The sequence below is a fragment of the Palaemon carinicauda genome, chromosome 26 (assembly GCF_036898095.1).
Source record: "Palaemon carinicauda isolate YSFRI2023 chromosome 26, ASM3689809v2, whole genome shotgun sequence".
NCBI lineage: Eukaryota > Metazoa > Arthropoda > Malacostraca > Decapoda > Palaemonidae > Palaemon > Palaemon carinicauda.
Window position 1 is genome coordinate 31,531,155 of NC_090750.1, and position 15,000 is coordinate 31,546,154.

A 15,000-nucleotide genomic window follows, 5' to 3' on the forward strand; every position below is an offset into this window, starting at 1 on the left:
TTTTGTTTTGAGTGTACTTAAGAGACCTTTGGATATTCAGTGTTTTATGCATTGCTGTCTGGGAGTTATAACCGTCTTAGAGCTCGGGTATTAATATTTTCAAATATAACAGATTTAATGTAAAAAACAAACAGGCAAGTTTAGAACTCGAGAGGTTGTATAGCTTGCCGGTCGTAATATATATAATGTTATTTGTTTGGCTCCCAGACACAGGACCATCATACAAAATATATTTTTGGCGTCCAGACCCTTGGGATCGAGCGAGTCTGTTTTAAATATTAGTGATAACAGGGCCGTGTTTTGATTAAAGGTTTTGAACAATTTAGTGTTGATAGGATTTTATGTATTGATAGGAGATATTTTTTGGAGAGGTACTAAATAAGGTAAAGGTACAAGATGGCACAGTTTTATATCCGAGAGTTTTTGAATAACCCAAATCTTCAGGAATTTTCAGAAGCTAATGTAACTAAATCTCAACAGCTCTCAATTTTAATGGCATGTGGTGGCCATACAACGATTGAAATGATTAAAGCCCAAACCAAGTGTCTAGCCTTAGAAGCATTGATAAACTCAGGAAAGTTGTCGGAAGAAAATATTGTAGCAGTTCGTGAACTGTTGTAGGAGGCTGAGGAAGAATTTTTAGCGAAGCAAGGATCAGTTAACCCATAAACTGAAGGCATGAAAGCAGATAGGGATGTAGGGCTGAGATTCTATGAATTGCAGCGGAGGAGAATTGGATTAAGTTGAAGATGATGGCAGAACGAGAAGAAAGAGAGAGAAGAAGGGAAGAAATGGAAGCAAGACGGGAAGAAAGACAGGTAGAAGAAGCACGAATTGTGAAGGAAATGGAAGCCAGATGGGAAGAAAGAGAGAAGGAATAGAAGCACAAGAAGAAGAAGAAGAGAGGGAAGTCGTAAGACATGCGAGGAGAATTGAAGAAAAAGAGAGGGAAGGGGAAGGAAAGAAGAATGACAATGCAAGAGAGACTGCACGACATGTGAGGGAGTTGGAGCTGTTGAACACCCTACAAAGTTGGCAATGCATTTGGATATGAAACAATAACTATCAACTGCTTATCATCCGGAGACCCAAGGTGCATTAGAGAGGTTTCATCAAACTCTGAAAAGTATGTTATAGAAGTTCTACAATGAAACGGGGAATGAATGGGACCTCGGACTACCGTTGATGTTGTTTGAAGTAGGTAATGCTTATCAAGAAAGCATGGGATGTAGTCCGAACGAAATGGTGTTTGGACTAGAAGTAAGAGGACTGATTAAAATTTTGGCAGAATAAGGGAAGGATCGAGAGGAAACAGACAGAGGAAATGTCATGGAGGTGAGGAAAAGGATCAGCGAGTTAAGGAAATTTTCCTTAGAAGACGTGAAAACGAGTCAAGGACGATCGAAGAAAAGGTTTGGTATGAAGAGTACGAACAGACAGGTTGCAGTAGGACATCAGGTATTGGTCTATTCATCGAAAAGGAGATTCCCTCTCGCCAACGAGTTTCAAAAACCATTCCGGATTTTGGAGAAGAGTTGTGACCGAACCTACGTTATCGAAATATCAGGGAAAAATCTAAGGAAGGCCAATTAACTTCGAAACTGATACTTCAAGCACTGGATTTCAACGAAAAATTCCGTATCTAAGTGGATGCGTTGGATAACGGGATTGGCGTTGATTTATTGCAAGAAGATAAGGAAGGAATTTTCACTCTGTTTTATGTCGTCAAAGTTGAAGAAGCAGCAAGTAGTCTACTTGACAGTTGAAACGGAACTACTGGCGCTGATCGCAGCGATAAACAAGTTTGTAATCTACGTGAACAGACCACAGAATAAATAAATTACCGTGTATTAGGATCAAAATCCTTTAACTTTTGTTAATAAGATGAAAAATAATAATCAAAGGTTAACTCTGTGGTTATTATGTTTGCAACTGTATTGTATTAATATAAAGTATATATCAGGTAAAGAAACATGGTTGCAGATTATATATCTCACGCTGAATCAGTTGATTCAGGCCTGGAATAAATAATCTTTTTTTTGGCGAGGGAGCTACCTTACTAAGCTGTCTAGTGTAAATACAGTAGTTTATTCATGTATTATATTTATGTTTTCACATGTGCATTGCAGAGGTGAATAGCCTGGATGTAAGATAAGTCCCTTTCATGTAGATATAAGATTTGTATGTAAATTACGTATTCTTGATTCAAGTCAGTATATGTATACTTTTTTTTTAATAATTAACTTTTTATTTCACGTATTTGGTTACAGAGTCTTGCGTAATGTGTTTGAGAGTGTTATGTGACCATACGAGATAGGAACAAGGGGTTATGTAAATGTTTTTTATATTTTCATGAGATATTGCATTATGTTTGAGAGAAAATATGCAATTCTTATATTTTGCCACGAGCTTTGGAAGGATCTCGAAAATCCTAGTGTTAGCTTGTATCTTTCTTTTATTTCCGAGAGCTGTGGGTAGGTGGAACTGGCTGTGAGAGAGTTGCCGTGTAACGGTGTTGGTCCTCCTGTATTATACGTGATAGTTGATATCTTTGACGCCCTTAGGCCAACCCCCCCACGTTTCCAGATCTACTTAGAAATTTCTGGACGTAGATAAGTTTCATATATATGAGCGACCCCAGAGATGCATAGATCAGATAGAGAATTCCAGCCTTAAGTCATAGCCATCTCCACCTCTCTCTCTCTCTCTCTCTCACACATCTCGGTGTATTGTTATAAAAGTGTTCAGTGAAATCTCAAAGTTATGGTGTGACGTGTATTTTTAAACGTAGTAAGTATTCATAAGAATTCTAAAAATTCTCTTAGAGTTTTGTATCTGGCCCTGTAAAAACGTGAAAGGTATTTGTATCGTGATTTGGTTATCTATTTTCATTAAGTATCACACTTGAATGATGGTGTAAAACTTAATTTAAAGTGAAACAAGTGATTGTATAATTTTCATAAGTATTATCTCTTTTGTCTTTGTGTAAGGTTTTATGCAGATTTATTATTTCGAGTCAAGTGATTATATAATTTTCAGTGTAATTATATTTTTTTGTCTTAGTATAATGTTTATTCAAGATTTAATAATTCAAGTCAAGTAATTAAATAATTTTCAGAGCATACGTTTTTGTCTTAATCTAAGTTTTGCTCAGACTTGATATTTCAAGTGATTTGTTTTTTATGTAAATTCTTTCATACTATTGTAATTTATATAGAATATATTTGTATTTATAAAGAGTGTATCATTCCAATCACCAGTGTTTAATTTAGTATTCACTCGTACCCCTGTTAAAAAATCATAGTAAGAGGTGGTTTTAAATAAGTATTAAGAATAATTACCCAATTTTGTTTTGAGTGCACAAAAGAAACCTTTGGATATTCAGTGTTTTTTGTATTGCAGTCTTAGAGCTCGGGTGTCAATATTTTCAAATATAACAGATTTAATGTAAAAAACAACCAGGTGAGTTTGGAACTCGAGACGTTGTATAGCTTACCAGCCGTAATATATATAATATTATGTTTGGTTCCCAGACACGGGGCCATCATATTATATATATATATATATATATATATATATATATATATATATATATATACATATATATATGAATATATATATATATATATATGTATATATATGTATATATATACATATATATATATATATATATACATATATATATATATATATATATATATATATATGTATATATATACATACATATATATATATATATATATATATATATATATATATATATATGTATGTATATGTATATATATATATGTATATATATATACATATACATATATATATATATATAAATTATATATATATATATATATATATATATATTTATATATATATATATATATATATATATATATATATATATATGTATGTATGTATATATATATATACACACACACACACACATATATATATATGTATATATATATATATATATATATATATATATATATATATATATATATATATATATATATATGTGTGTGTGTGTGTGTATATACACACACACAAACACACACACATATACATATATATATATATATATATATATATATATATATATACATATGTGTGTGTGTGTTTGTGTATTAACTATGTATGTGTAAATTTTTTTTTCAGTATTCATAATGAAAAAATAATGCACGAATGAATTGCATATTGGTTGCATATATTACAATTGAATCATAGGTAATTTCACAACTTATCTTTTTCCTTTCCTTCAGATTGGGTATCAATGTTCCCCCAGCATATCACGAATCATTGGTGATCCGGGCACCAGTCCCTTGGCATCAAAGCTTTGTCACTGGAGCACATCACTGTTACCACAACCTTTTCGCCGTTAATCATATCTTGAACTCTTTGGACGTCATATGGGAAGAAAGGTCAGTTTCAATGGTTCTTAAGGTTTTATGACAGATTGGTCCTTTTGTACTTTTGCGAGGTTTAACAGTAATGAACATATACTAAGGTGTAAAATGTATCACTTTATACATTTAATTGTTTCACTTAATAATAATAATAATAATAATAATAATAATAATAATAATAATAATAATAATAATAATAATAGTAATAATAATTATAATAATAATAATAATAATAACAATAATAATCTTTATTTCAGCAAAAGCCATATACAGAGTTACAATAAGGGTACAGTGATCTTACATTTTTGACATCGGTAAAAAAAAGAAAAAAAAGATGAGATATGCAATAATATCAGTGATATATTATAAACATCAATTAGCAGTTTGACCACAGAGTTCTAAGGTCTGGGTAATAAAATCACAATAGAATTAATCTACTATATCACCGTTAACTTTTGAAATGTACATTTAAATATTTTTCCCTCATCTATTCTTATGTACCATATATACATTACTGTTTTTTCTTAATTTCTTTTGTGGTGATTTTCTTCTTTTGTTGGCTAAATAAAAACAGCTGTAATATCTATTGTGGCCCTTTGCGTCAATAGGCATAGGAGTAGAGGATGATAATGATAATATCTATAATACTTCAGTTGACTGCTTAAACAATTTATCCTAACGGCATAAAAGGCTAATTATGAGCATTTTTTAGAGCATACAAATTCTGGAGAAACAGTTAGAATTAGCAGTATCAGTGTTTTTATAAAAGAGGTGTCTAGACACAATGTTAAGGTTTCTGTCTGCTTTAAGGATAGCGTTGCCAGAAATGACACCGGATTTTAAAGATGTTGTGCCTTTGCGCGCGCATGCGTGTCATAATGAGGCCTGTAAAAAAAGTAAATGTAAAATCAATTGATTTCAGCCAATAATAAAGTTTAGAGACGAAGCAAGATGAGTTATTGATCTAAGATGTAACTTCTATAACTTTACTTTCCTATTTTTCTTTTCTTAGGTTTGCCAACATGAGGTTCGTTAACATGAAAGTACTGGAAGGGAAGTCAGACCAAGAGGCACCAACTCCACAGGCCCTCGAAAAGGCTCTAAAATCACAATGTGCCCAAACTAGGAACATTCTGCTGACTAAGTAAGGTCAAAAAAGTGTTTAATAGTACTGAATATTCCTATTAGAGGTGGTCCACAACTTACTCTTTACCTGAAATGTAGTAGCGGAACGCCCAATATTAACCTGTATTTGAATACTACTCAATACCGTATAAGAGAAGTTGCTGCTTCATAAAGTATGTAAATTGAAAAGCTTTACCAACTTACCCCATTACTGATGCAGGTGGCTTCCTGCTGTCGCTCGAATCTTTGGCGATATGATCGACCAGTGGCGGTCGCTGGTACCCACTGATGTGTCCGACAGCCTGCGACAAGTGAGGCGATTTTTCAGCTCCGTAAGGTCCAGAATGTCACTTCAGCTGAGGCAGCTCGTCTTGAATTCCATCAACGACTTCAGGGATTCTCTCATAAGACACAAGGTAACCACAATTTACCTTTTTTTTTCAGAAAATAGTTTCTTTACAAATTTCACTTTGTTTGACTCAAATTTATTGGTAATACATTTGCAAGAAAAGTCTACATCAGTTAAAGTCATTCTTGTCAAATAACGACAGCTTATTTAGTGAAGCGTATTTTTGTTTTGTAAATTCTGACTATTCAAGCTATATACATTTATCAGCAAAGTTTTTGTAAACATATCAGTTATAAGGTAAGGACATAGACTCGTATGATTTAGGAGTTATGGAAAGTGGTAAATTAGTTTCTTGATTTTATCTCTTATCTCATGCGATGAATCACAGAAATCCTCGGTTAATGAATTCATACCCAAATGAACTGCATGACTTCCTATTCTATCAATGGATGTATCTTGAATTCTAAATATCCTTCAGATAACCTCTGAGCAAAATCTCATATCTGATTGAATAGTCATGTAAGTATAGTCTAAATTCTTAATTTACAGCTAAAAATTTTTTTAGAGGTTCTTGGCTATGATGTTTTAATTTCTCCTTTTTGATTCAGTCGTATTTAGTTTCTCCTTTTTGATTCAGTCGTATTCTTACTCAAGTGCAACACACCGAGCGCAGTATCCTGAGAATAGGTTTGCTGAAGGTAATCATCTGTTCCATAGTTTGCAATTTGGCTTTCATAAAAGCCTTGGAGCATGTAATGCCCTTCTTACAATCTCCAATGCTGTACAGAAATCCCTAGATTGTGGTCAGGAAGTTTGTATGATTGGCCTTGATGTTAGTGCTGCCTTTGACCGTGCTAATTATGAGGCCCTTGTTTTCAAACTCAAACAGTTGGGAGTTATTGAATTTCTAAGTAATAGAGTTAAAAAAGTTGTTGTTAATGGGCACCATGGTGATTATAGCATTGGGATATCTGGTGTTCCACAGGGTAGTGTTCTTGGCTCATTACTTTTCATTCATATACACATGACCTGTGGTTGGCCAAGAAAACAAGATTGTTGTATGTGCAGATGATGCTACTCTCTTTGTATCAATTCCATCTCCTGAATGCAGATCTGAGGTTACTGAGTCCCTTAATGGAGTGCTAGTTAAAATTAGTGCATGGTGCAAAGTATGGGTATGAAGTTGAATCCTGACAAAACTCAAAGTATGATTTTAAGTAGGTCATGGACAGTGGCTCCTCAACATCCTGATCTCAGTATTGATACTGTTTCTTTAACTTTATATGACTTTTAAAATATTAGGTTGAATTCTCGACAGCAAATTTACTTTTGAGAAACAAATTAGGTCTGTGTCTTCTTCCATTGCACAAAAAATTGGCTTATTGAGAAAGTATTTTAAGATTTTCTATGATAAATATATTCTGAAGAAATATTTTAAGTCTTTCATTCTACCTTGTTTCGAGTATTGTTCTCTTGTCTGGTCTTCAGCTGCTGATTCTCGTCTTAATTTGTTGGACAGGAGCTTATGGGCTATTAAATTTCTTATTCCTAATCTAGATATTAATCTTTGGCACCGTCGTTTAATTAGTTCATTATATATGTTGCATAAGATTTTTCATAATTCTGACCATCCTTTACATTCAGATCTTCCTGGATAGTTCCATCCTGTTTGTAATACTAGGCATGCTATTATTTCTATTAGTCAGGCATTCTCCCTTACGAGGCTCAATACTACACAGTATTCTAGAAGTTTTATTCCAGCTGTGACCAAGTTGTGGAATGATCTTCCTAATCGGGTGGTTGAATCAGTAGAACTTCAAAAGTTCAAAGTTGCAGAAAATGATTTTATGTTGAACAGGCTGTCATAAGTCTTTTTATAGACTATATATGAATTATCTGATATAATGTTGTTAATGCTTTTTTAAATATTTTATTCTAATTTTTTATTACTTATGTCGTTTATTTATTTCCTTGTTTCCTTTCCTCACTGGGCTATTTTTCCCTGATGGAGCCTTTAGGCTTATATCATCTTACTTTTCCAACCAGGGTTGTAACTTGTCTAATAATAATAATAATAATAATAATAATAATAATAATCCTTGAACATTTGCCCTAATGAGCGTGTGGTAATGTCGCCGGATTCTTCAAACAGGGTATGAGAAGTCTTGGTGCGGTAATGAGTTCATGAAAGTCCAATTCTAACTACAGTAAATCAGGTTTTAGCTTCACACTAATCCAACACGTTTTTACTTCTATCATCTTTTGTTTGATGATCGTTCTGAATGAGCATATTTTTGTATGTATCAAAGCATAAAACTGGTGTGCTACTTTCTCAGGCTGGAAATGACTACACAGGGGAATACGTTGAGGAGGACTTTATCGAGCAAGCAGTTGTTGAGGTCTCTGTGGCAGTGAAGGGAAACAAGGTGCTCTTCGACCCTCCCCTTGAGCAGACCCACAAGCACCTACTGAATTGCCTGACAGCCATCATACAGAACAACCAAAAGCTCCCTAGAGTTGAAAAACTCCTCTTCCCTGGTACGATTGCATCTAGAAATATTGAATGGCCATTATTATCATTAACAAATCTTATGCTTGACCTGTGTTCTAAGGTTAATCTTTCTCTTACCATCTTGATAGATGCCACAGCTTAGATCTTTGTATACATGGATACTGTATATATTTTTGCCCATACACTGCAAAATAAAATTTTCCTGATTGTCCTATTAGACTTAAAATGAAATACTTCGGAACTTGTGTTGTCTCTCCCATCCTCAACTGGAAAATGCAAATTAAAACGAGTAAGAATTTAGACGCCTTTCACTCCACAGAGATGTCTCGCCGTCGACTCTACCTCCAGGCTGTCAGTCCGGACGAAGAAGCAGTAGTTTCCGTAAGGCAGGAAATTTCGAGGATCTTCTCTGTCAATGCTCCTGGTCCTGTCACCTACGTCACAGTTTATGAACAGTACATACATCTTTTGGACGGTACGACCGCCACAGACGTTAAAGATTTCATTGAAAATTGTGGATTACTAAAGGTAAGATGGACAAGCTAATGTCCTCAGGATATTCATTTGAGTATTAGTGTATTGGAATACCAAAGAAGAGATATTAAATACTTATCAGAAGATAGGAACCACGGGTATAGGCACGGGAATTATATGAGTGTTTTCTGTGATGAGTAAAAAGACTTTAGTGCGTCTGATTATGCTGACTGTGTGTATGTGTGTATCTTTTAATGATTTCATTGGTGACACATAACATGGACACTATTGATTCATTGTTTCAATATGTGTAAATCTTAGAAGAGAGAAAGGTTTAATCTCCACGCAGCCTACGTCAGAAATGAGTATCTTCACATGTCAAAGGCTTTGTCATCTTTTTGATTCTCTGAAGTATCCTTTTCTCTAATTGTGAGACGGACCTCCTCTTTTTCCTATCTTATTATATTTATGCAAAGGTACAAAGGATTGACTAAAAAAGGCAACTCAGTAACGGTTTCCTTCGTTGGTCACACAATGGATGCATAATGAAAATACCTCAAAATCTGATGAATGTGTTTGGTACGAATGTTAAGCCATTGGACCACTTTTAATCCAGGATGTGGGTGAAGTATGTAGTCCTAGACAGAGTATTCCAGTTAGGTTTTCTATTTGTTTTTTCGTGTATATTTATTTTTAATAGAACAACAGTAATTGGGTACACACTTCTCAGGAGTTCGTCATCGCTATGAAAAGTGGAAAAAAAAAAACAAAAAAACACCAAGATGTTTCATGTCATCATTTGAAGGACTTTTAGGCTATTGATTGTACCTCATGTCTAATTGTCAAGATTGAAGAGAAAATTAAATCTCAATTTTCAACTGAATGTAAAAAAAAAATAGAGAGAAATGTTAATGTGTTCTATACAACTTGAATTTTTTTCAAAAACTTTAATTTTCTATTCAGTGAAAAGGAACGAGTCACGTAATAGATATCTAAGGTTTTAGAATATGGTTAGTGACTTATTTTTCTTGTCTTGACAATATTGTTCCGAAGAAACTATTTGCATGGAGACTCTATTTATATAATGTTTTAGTGAGTGCTAAAAGCGCTCTGGTTGTGAGATATTGCTCCCTCTCGGGTCTTGATAATCAAAGGTGGGGAGAAAGAGGGTTAATCAATGTTGTCTATAGACATTAAATAGAAAAAGATAATTATTTTTCTTTGAAGGTAAAGTATTTCAGCTCCATATTCTTGTGTTATTCTTGAAAACTTGCATGTCTAAAGCTCGGTAATGTATGCATATCTAACATGTTATTTGATAGTTTGCACATTGACATCTTAACTTTTTCAGGCATGATTTATTTTTTACTAAAGATACAATTCTATTTCATAAACATGAGAATATATATATCATTTGTCACGAGCTTAGCTATTTCATAGAATCTGATCTGTGCTTATAAAAATGGGATTTATTCATTTATTGTGTATTGTTACAGGGTAAGTTAATGTTCAATAAGGTAACTTAAATATTGAAATATGGATAAATAATTAAAATGCTAAACATTAAAGGATAAAACTAAATAAATCAAATAGTAATAAATAAACAAAGAAAAAAAGCAAGTAAATAAAAACTAGCTCATAAGTTGAGTGAGGAAAAATCTCATGAAACCCAACAGAATTTTTTTTTTGTTATCCTTCCTTCAGGTAAAACGATCACTTATTTGCAATTCTAGTGCCTCGTTTGAAGCTTGTCTGCTGAGACACCCAAGTTCATAAATTCCTCTTCTTTGTCACCTATGGTATATTCATTTTCCCTGTCTCTCACATCGTTCATTTCTCTTATCTCCATTAACGAAGGTCTTCCCTTGAAGTGTGCTATAAATTTTTCTTTAAAAGTTCTCTTACTTAAATTTTCTTTTACTAAATCACTACCAAATTACAAATTAAGGGATTTTTCTATCTCTTTCATATATTTATATTTTTTAAGTCATATGTTCGTAATGCCTTTTTCAATTGTTGATTTACACTCAACTTCAACCATATTCAACACATTTAAGCTATGAGCAGAATGAATATATTGTTTTATTGAAATTTGAAAAAAAAAATATCATCCTCTCTATGATAGCTTGGGCGATGCTTCCCTTTACGCACTCTCTAAGCTAATCGTTATTCTCTCACTCCTTGACATATGTATCTTCAAGTACATTCATCGGGCCAATTCTCAGTTTTTCTATTCTTCCATCGATTATTTCTACCATCTATTTGATATGCAAGATTAACTTCATAATTTTCGTATCCTCATATATGCAAACTGATTTCCACAACAATGTGTATTCGAGCATCATTTAATTTCCTTATGATGTGTTTACTTATTGAAATGTTGTTCATGTGTTGAATAAGCCATACTACTTTAATTAAATGGTTTTCCTGCAGTTCAGTGGTCGGCATTAATTCAAGTTTACAATCTTTTTAACATCTCATTTCATCTTACTCATTTATTGTAACCATTTTTATTTTGTAATGATCTTTATCGACATATTTCTTTAAATTAACAATTTAACTTGCATTATAATGTTAAGGGTTTTAGGGGAAACACTTTGTATGACTCAAACCGAGTAAACTGAATTAAGCACAAATAATATAATATTAACTTCTTGAAAACACACAAACACATACAGCTGAATTTACCTTTTATAGAATCTATTCGAATTTGCAAGGAAAAAAGGGTGCAAATCTCTGCATGTAGGAAGCAAAACTCCCATAGTAAGAAAAGAAGCAATAACGATTCCTCTGTTCCCGCAAATTGTCACATGAATCTCTTCAGGTCAATTTGGACTCCGACGTACGGAAGGAGATCAATACTCACAGAATCGTCATGATCGAGGTGACACCGGAGGGACCTTCATCGTCTGCTTCTACTTCTCCTTTAAATATTTGCAATTTATGTTTTTCTATGTGTCCTTCTCATGGCGCGTACACTCCAATGCGGGTTGTTCCTATCTTCTCTTTTGTTCTGTACCAAAGAGAAAATTAATGCCAGGGATTTGTACGAGTTCTGGCGCAATCCGATTTTTATCTATATTTCATAAGCCAGCAGCAAGGATCTCGAGGCCCGAAAGGGACAGCCTACCAGAAATATGTGTTTTTTCTTGATCACTATTGAACTATAAATCATACTTCCATTAGAAATGAAAGTCAATTTCTTGGTAACGATAAATTTGTCATTCAAGAGTCTCATTACCGCAATTTTCTTTTGTTTTTGGTATTCGAGGATTCGAATGACTATTTTAACTTTAGAATAAAAGACATCTTAAGTTAAAGGTCGTTTATCTTAAATATGACGAGGGTCTCTTCATCAAACAAGACACAAGCTGCGGTTTCATTTAGTCATAATGACGAAGAGCTCCAGAACCTCGTCCTGAATACCACTACACCACTTCTTTAGAGCAGAAGACCTTTGAGTAATATTTTCTTCTGCATAATTGTGAAAGTATGAAGGCTAACAGATGACAGAAAAGATTATTGATCTATGTAATGGATAATCTTTTCGTTTGTTCTCTCTTCGCTTGAAAGTGCCTCAAAATTCTTGCTGTTACTGGGCTATATCTTCTGTCACGATCTTATATTCTGAATTGAAGGTTTTTCGAGGAGCTATCCACTGCAAATAGCTCTTGGCTATAGGTCACTTTATCAGTCCAAGAGAGTGAAAAAGAGCCTATAAGATCATACAGTGAACGATGCTCTAAATACAAGATCCATCAAAGATCCATCGAAGTTTTTGTTGGTGAGCTCCCCCCCCCCCATGGAATAATCTGTCAGGCATTGATTGAACCACTCCATTTTCTAAAGATTTCCAAGTGGGGGAAAATTTTTGTTAAGTATTTTCTTTTTCCGTATCAATTTGCTTTTCCAACTAGGCTTTATTTTGCATGTGTAAATATATATCAGATTCATACGTACGTGTGTTTGTGTAGGTTTGCGTGCACCTATGAATTTCGACTTGACTGACTTAGTTGATTTTATAAAATGAAAAGATACGAGGTACATAACACATACACAGACACTCACACACAAACACGCGCGTGCACATGCAGACGCACACGTTATCACACATATAAAGTTCAGGGTTATTCATTTAAATCAGCGAAAAACAGACGGAAGAGTACAGGTATTCAAGGTAAGTTACAAAGGAATATCATTGTAGAAATATGAATAACAGAAGTAAATTATGTTCAATAGAAAACCAATAACAAGTGGAAGTCCTTTTTACGAATTGATCCCCCATTCATGACACATGTGTTGTTAAAGGACCAAAGCAGCGGGGGAAATTTATATTTCTAAAGGGTAGATCAATTTCTGTCAATTTTACGTTTTCACCACACACACACACACATGCGCACGCGCACGCACACGTGCATACATACACACACACACATATATATATATATATATATATATATATATATATATATATATATATATATATATATATATATATATATATAGACTTTGATAATTTAAGATAGGATGTAATCGGCGACAAGAAGTATTGTAATATCATGCTATAACTGAAACCCGAAATTTGTGATTGATTACGTTCTTCAATTTTCCTTTTGTAGCCCGGTGGTTCATGTGCTCTTAGGATTTACATGACACAGACATCCAACTTGTAAATAATTTTCCAGCATATTATCCTGAGATGAAACATGTGTAGTGAAAAAAAAGACACGAATCAGAAACATTGTCTGTTTCAGTTTTATCGGTGACAAAACTCCCCGTGAAGTGGATTCTTAGGGTAGCAGTAAAGGATTTTTTATGGTAAACAGGGAGACCAAAGTTCCTCACTGTAGCACCTTAAATGGTCTCCCAGGTACTACTGTATGTAAGAAATGCTTTGGACTGCAGTGGTCGCTCCTCTTAAAACATCACATTCTAGAATATGTTCTGTTTTTCGGTACACCTCGAAAAATCGTGCTATTAGTGGTTGAATGTTCAGTTGTCAGAAGAAATAACATTCCTTTGGTGAGGTCCGGTGACCTCACTCAGCTTTGATGTAAACATTGTTCAGTAGACCAGTATTTTTTTTTAAGTCGATGGTGCTTCGTTGTTGTGCATATGGCATTTTTAACCTAGTTGGGATAGATTGGCCTAATCAATGTATAGCTTATCTACAATCTACACTGCTTGTGTGGAGCCGTGTACAGTGTCTTTATACTGAATGTATTATGTCTAATACACATGCAGAGCACAACAATGAAAAGGTGAGATTTTAAATGGTTTTTAGTTAGATGATCTTTACACTTCATGTGACAGACTTTTTAATCTCTAAAGCTTTTCTGTTGCATTCACAAATGCACTACTAAGTATGCCTTTTTAAACGTTTTCAAATATTTTGCTCAAAATAAATGTTTAAAACACAACGCATGTTTTCCCTTTTCCAACAATAGATCTATCGTTCTAAATGGTAACTAGCAATAGGTTATTGCACACTGGGAAATGTATATGAGGATTATGCCTTAACTAATAAAAAAAATATATGTGCCTACATCTTTTTCAATAATTAATAGAAATTTCTATGATTATACAGTCTATTGCGTTATTATTTTCATAAATCGCGTATGATAAATATTTACAATATTTTGGCCTTTGGTCCGTTGTTACTAAAATCTGATTGTGCTGACTTAAAGTAATGAATCCAATATGTAAAGAAGGGGTTTTTGTTTTCAGTAACTTGATTACCAATTTACGAAAAGGATTTTAAGAAATTGTCTTAATCGCTGGCCAGCCACATCCAAAAGGGAATCATTTCCACTCGAATTGAGTTCCTGGTTCAAAATGCTAACCCATGGGAAGTGACACCTTGGCCGAAAAATATTCTGGTTTCTATTCCAGTTCTTTGCTTTGATATGAATACATGTTATTTGGGATAAGTTTATTTCACAATTATTGGAACTTTCAGTTTAACTTTGAAATATTTTCTTTGTTTTATTAATGGTTGATTTTATTACTCGGACAAAATTATCATTAGAAATTACGGATGAAAAGGCATCCTCCTAAAAGTCGTTTAATTAACCATTTTCCCGTTTAGAAACCTTGATTATTGTAATCTAGAATCACATTTGCTTCAGCACTTTGGCTGT

The 15,000-nt window shown here is 33.6% G+C and overlaps 1 protein-coding gene across 1 annotated transcript in view; it reads left to right on the forward strand.

The window, feature by feature from the left end:
- The window catches only part of LOC137619874 (dynein axonemal heavy chain 3-like), a 328,675-nt gene that overhangs the window by 26,728 nt on the left and 286,947 nt on the right, over window positions 1-15,000 (forward strand). The window contains exons 8-12 of the mRNA XM_068350164.1: window positions 4,257-4,415; window positions 5,413-5,544; window positions 5,746-5,941; window positions 8,211-8,412; window positions 8,706-8,914. Of these exons, the coding sequence (XP_068206265.1) occupies window positions 4,257-4,415; window positions 5,413-5,544; window positions 5,746-5,941; window positions 8,211-8,412; window positions 8,706-8,914 (898 nt within the window). The remainder of the gene's footprint in view (window positions 1-4,256; window positions 4,416-5,412; window positions 5,545-5,745; window positions 5,942-8,210; window positions 8,413-8,705; window positions 8,915-15,000) is intronic.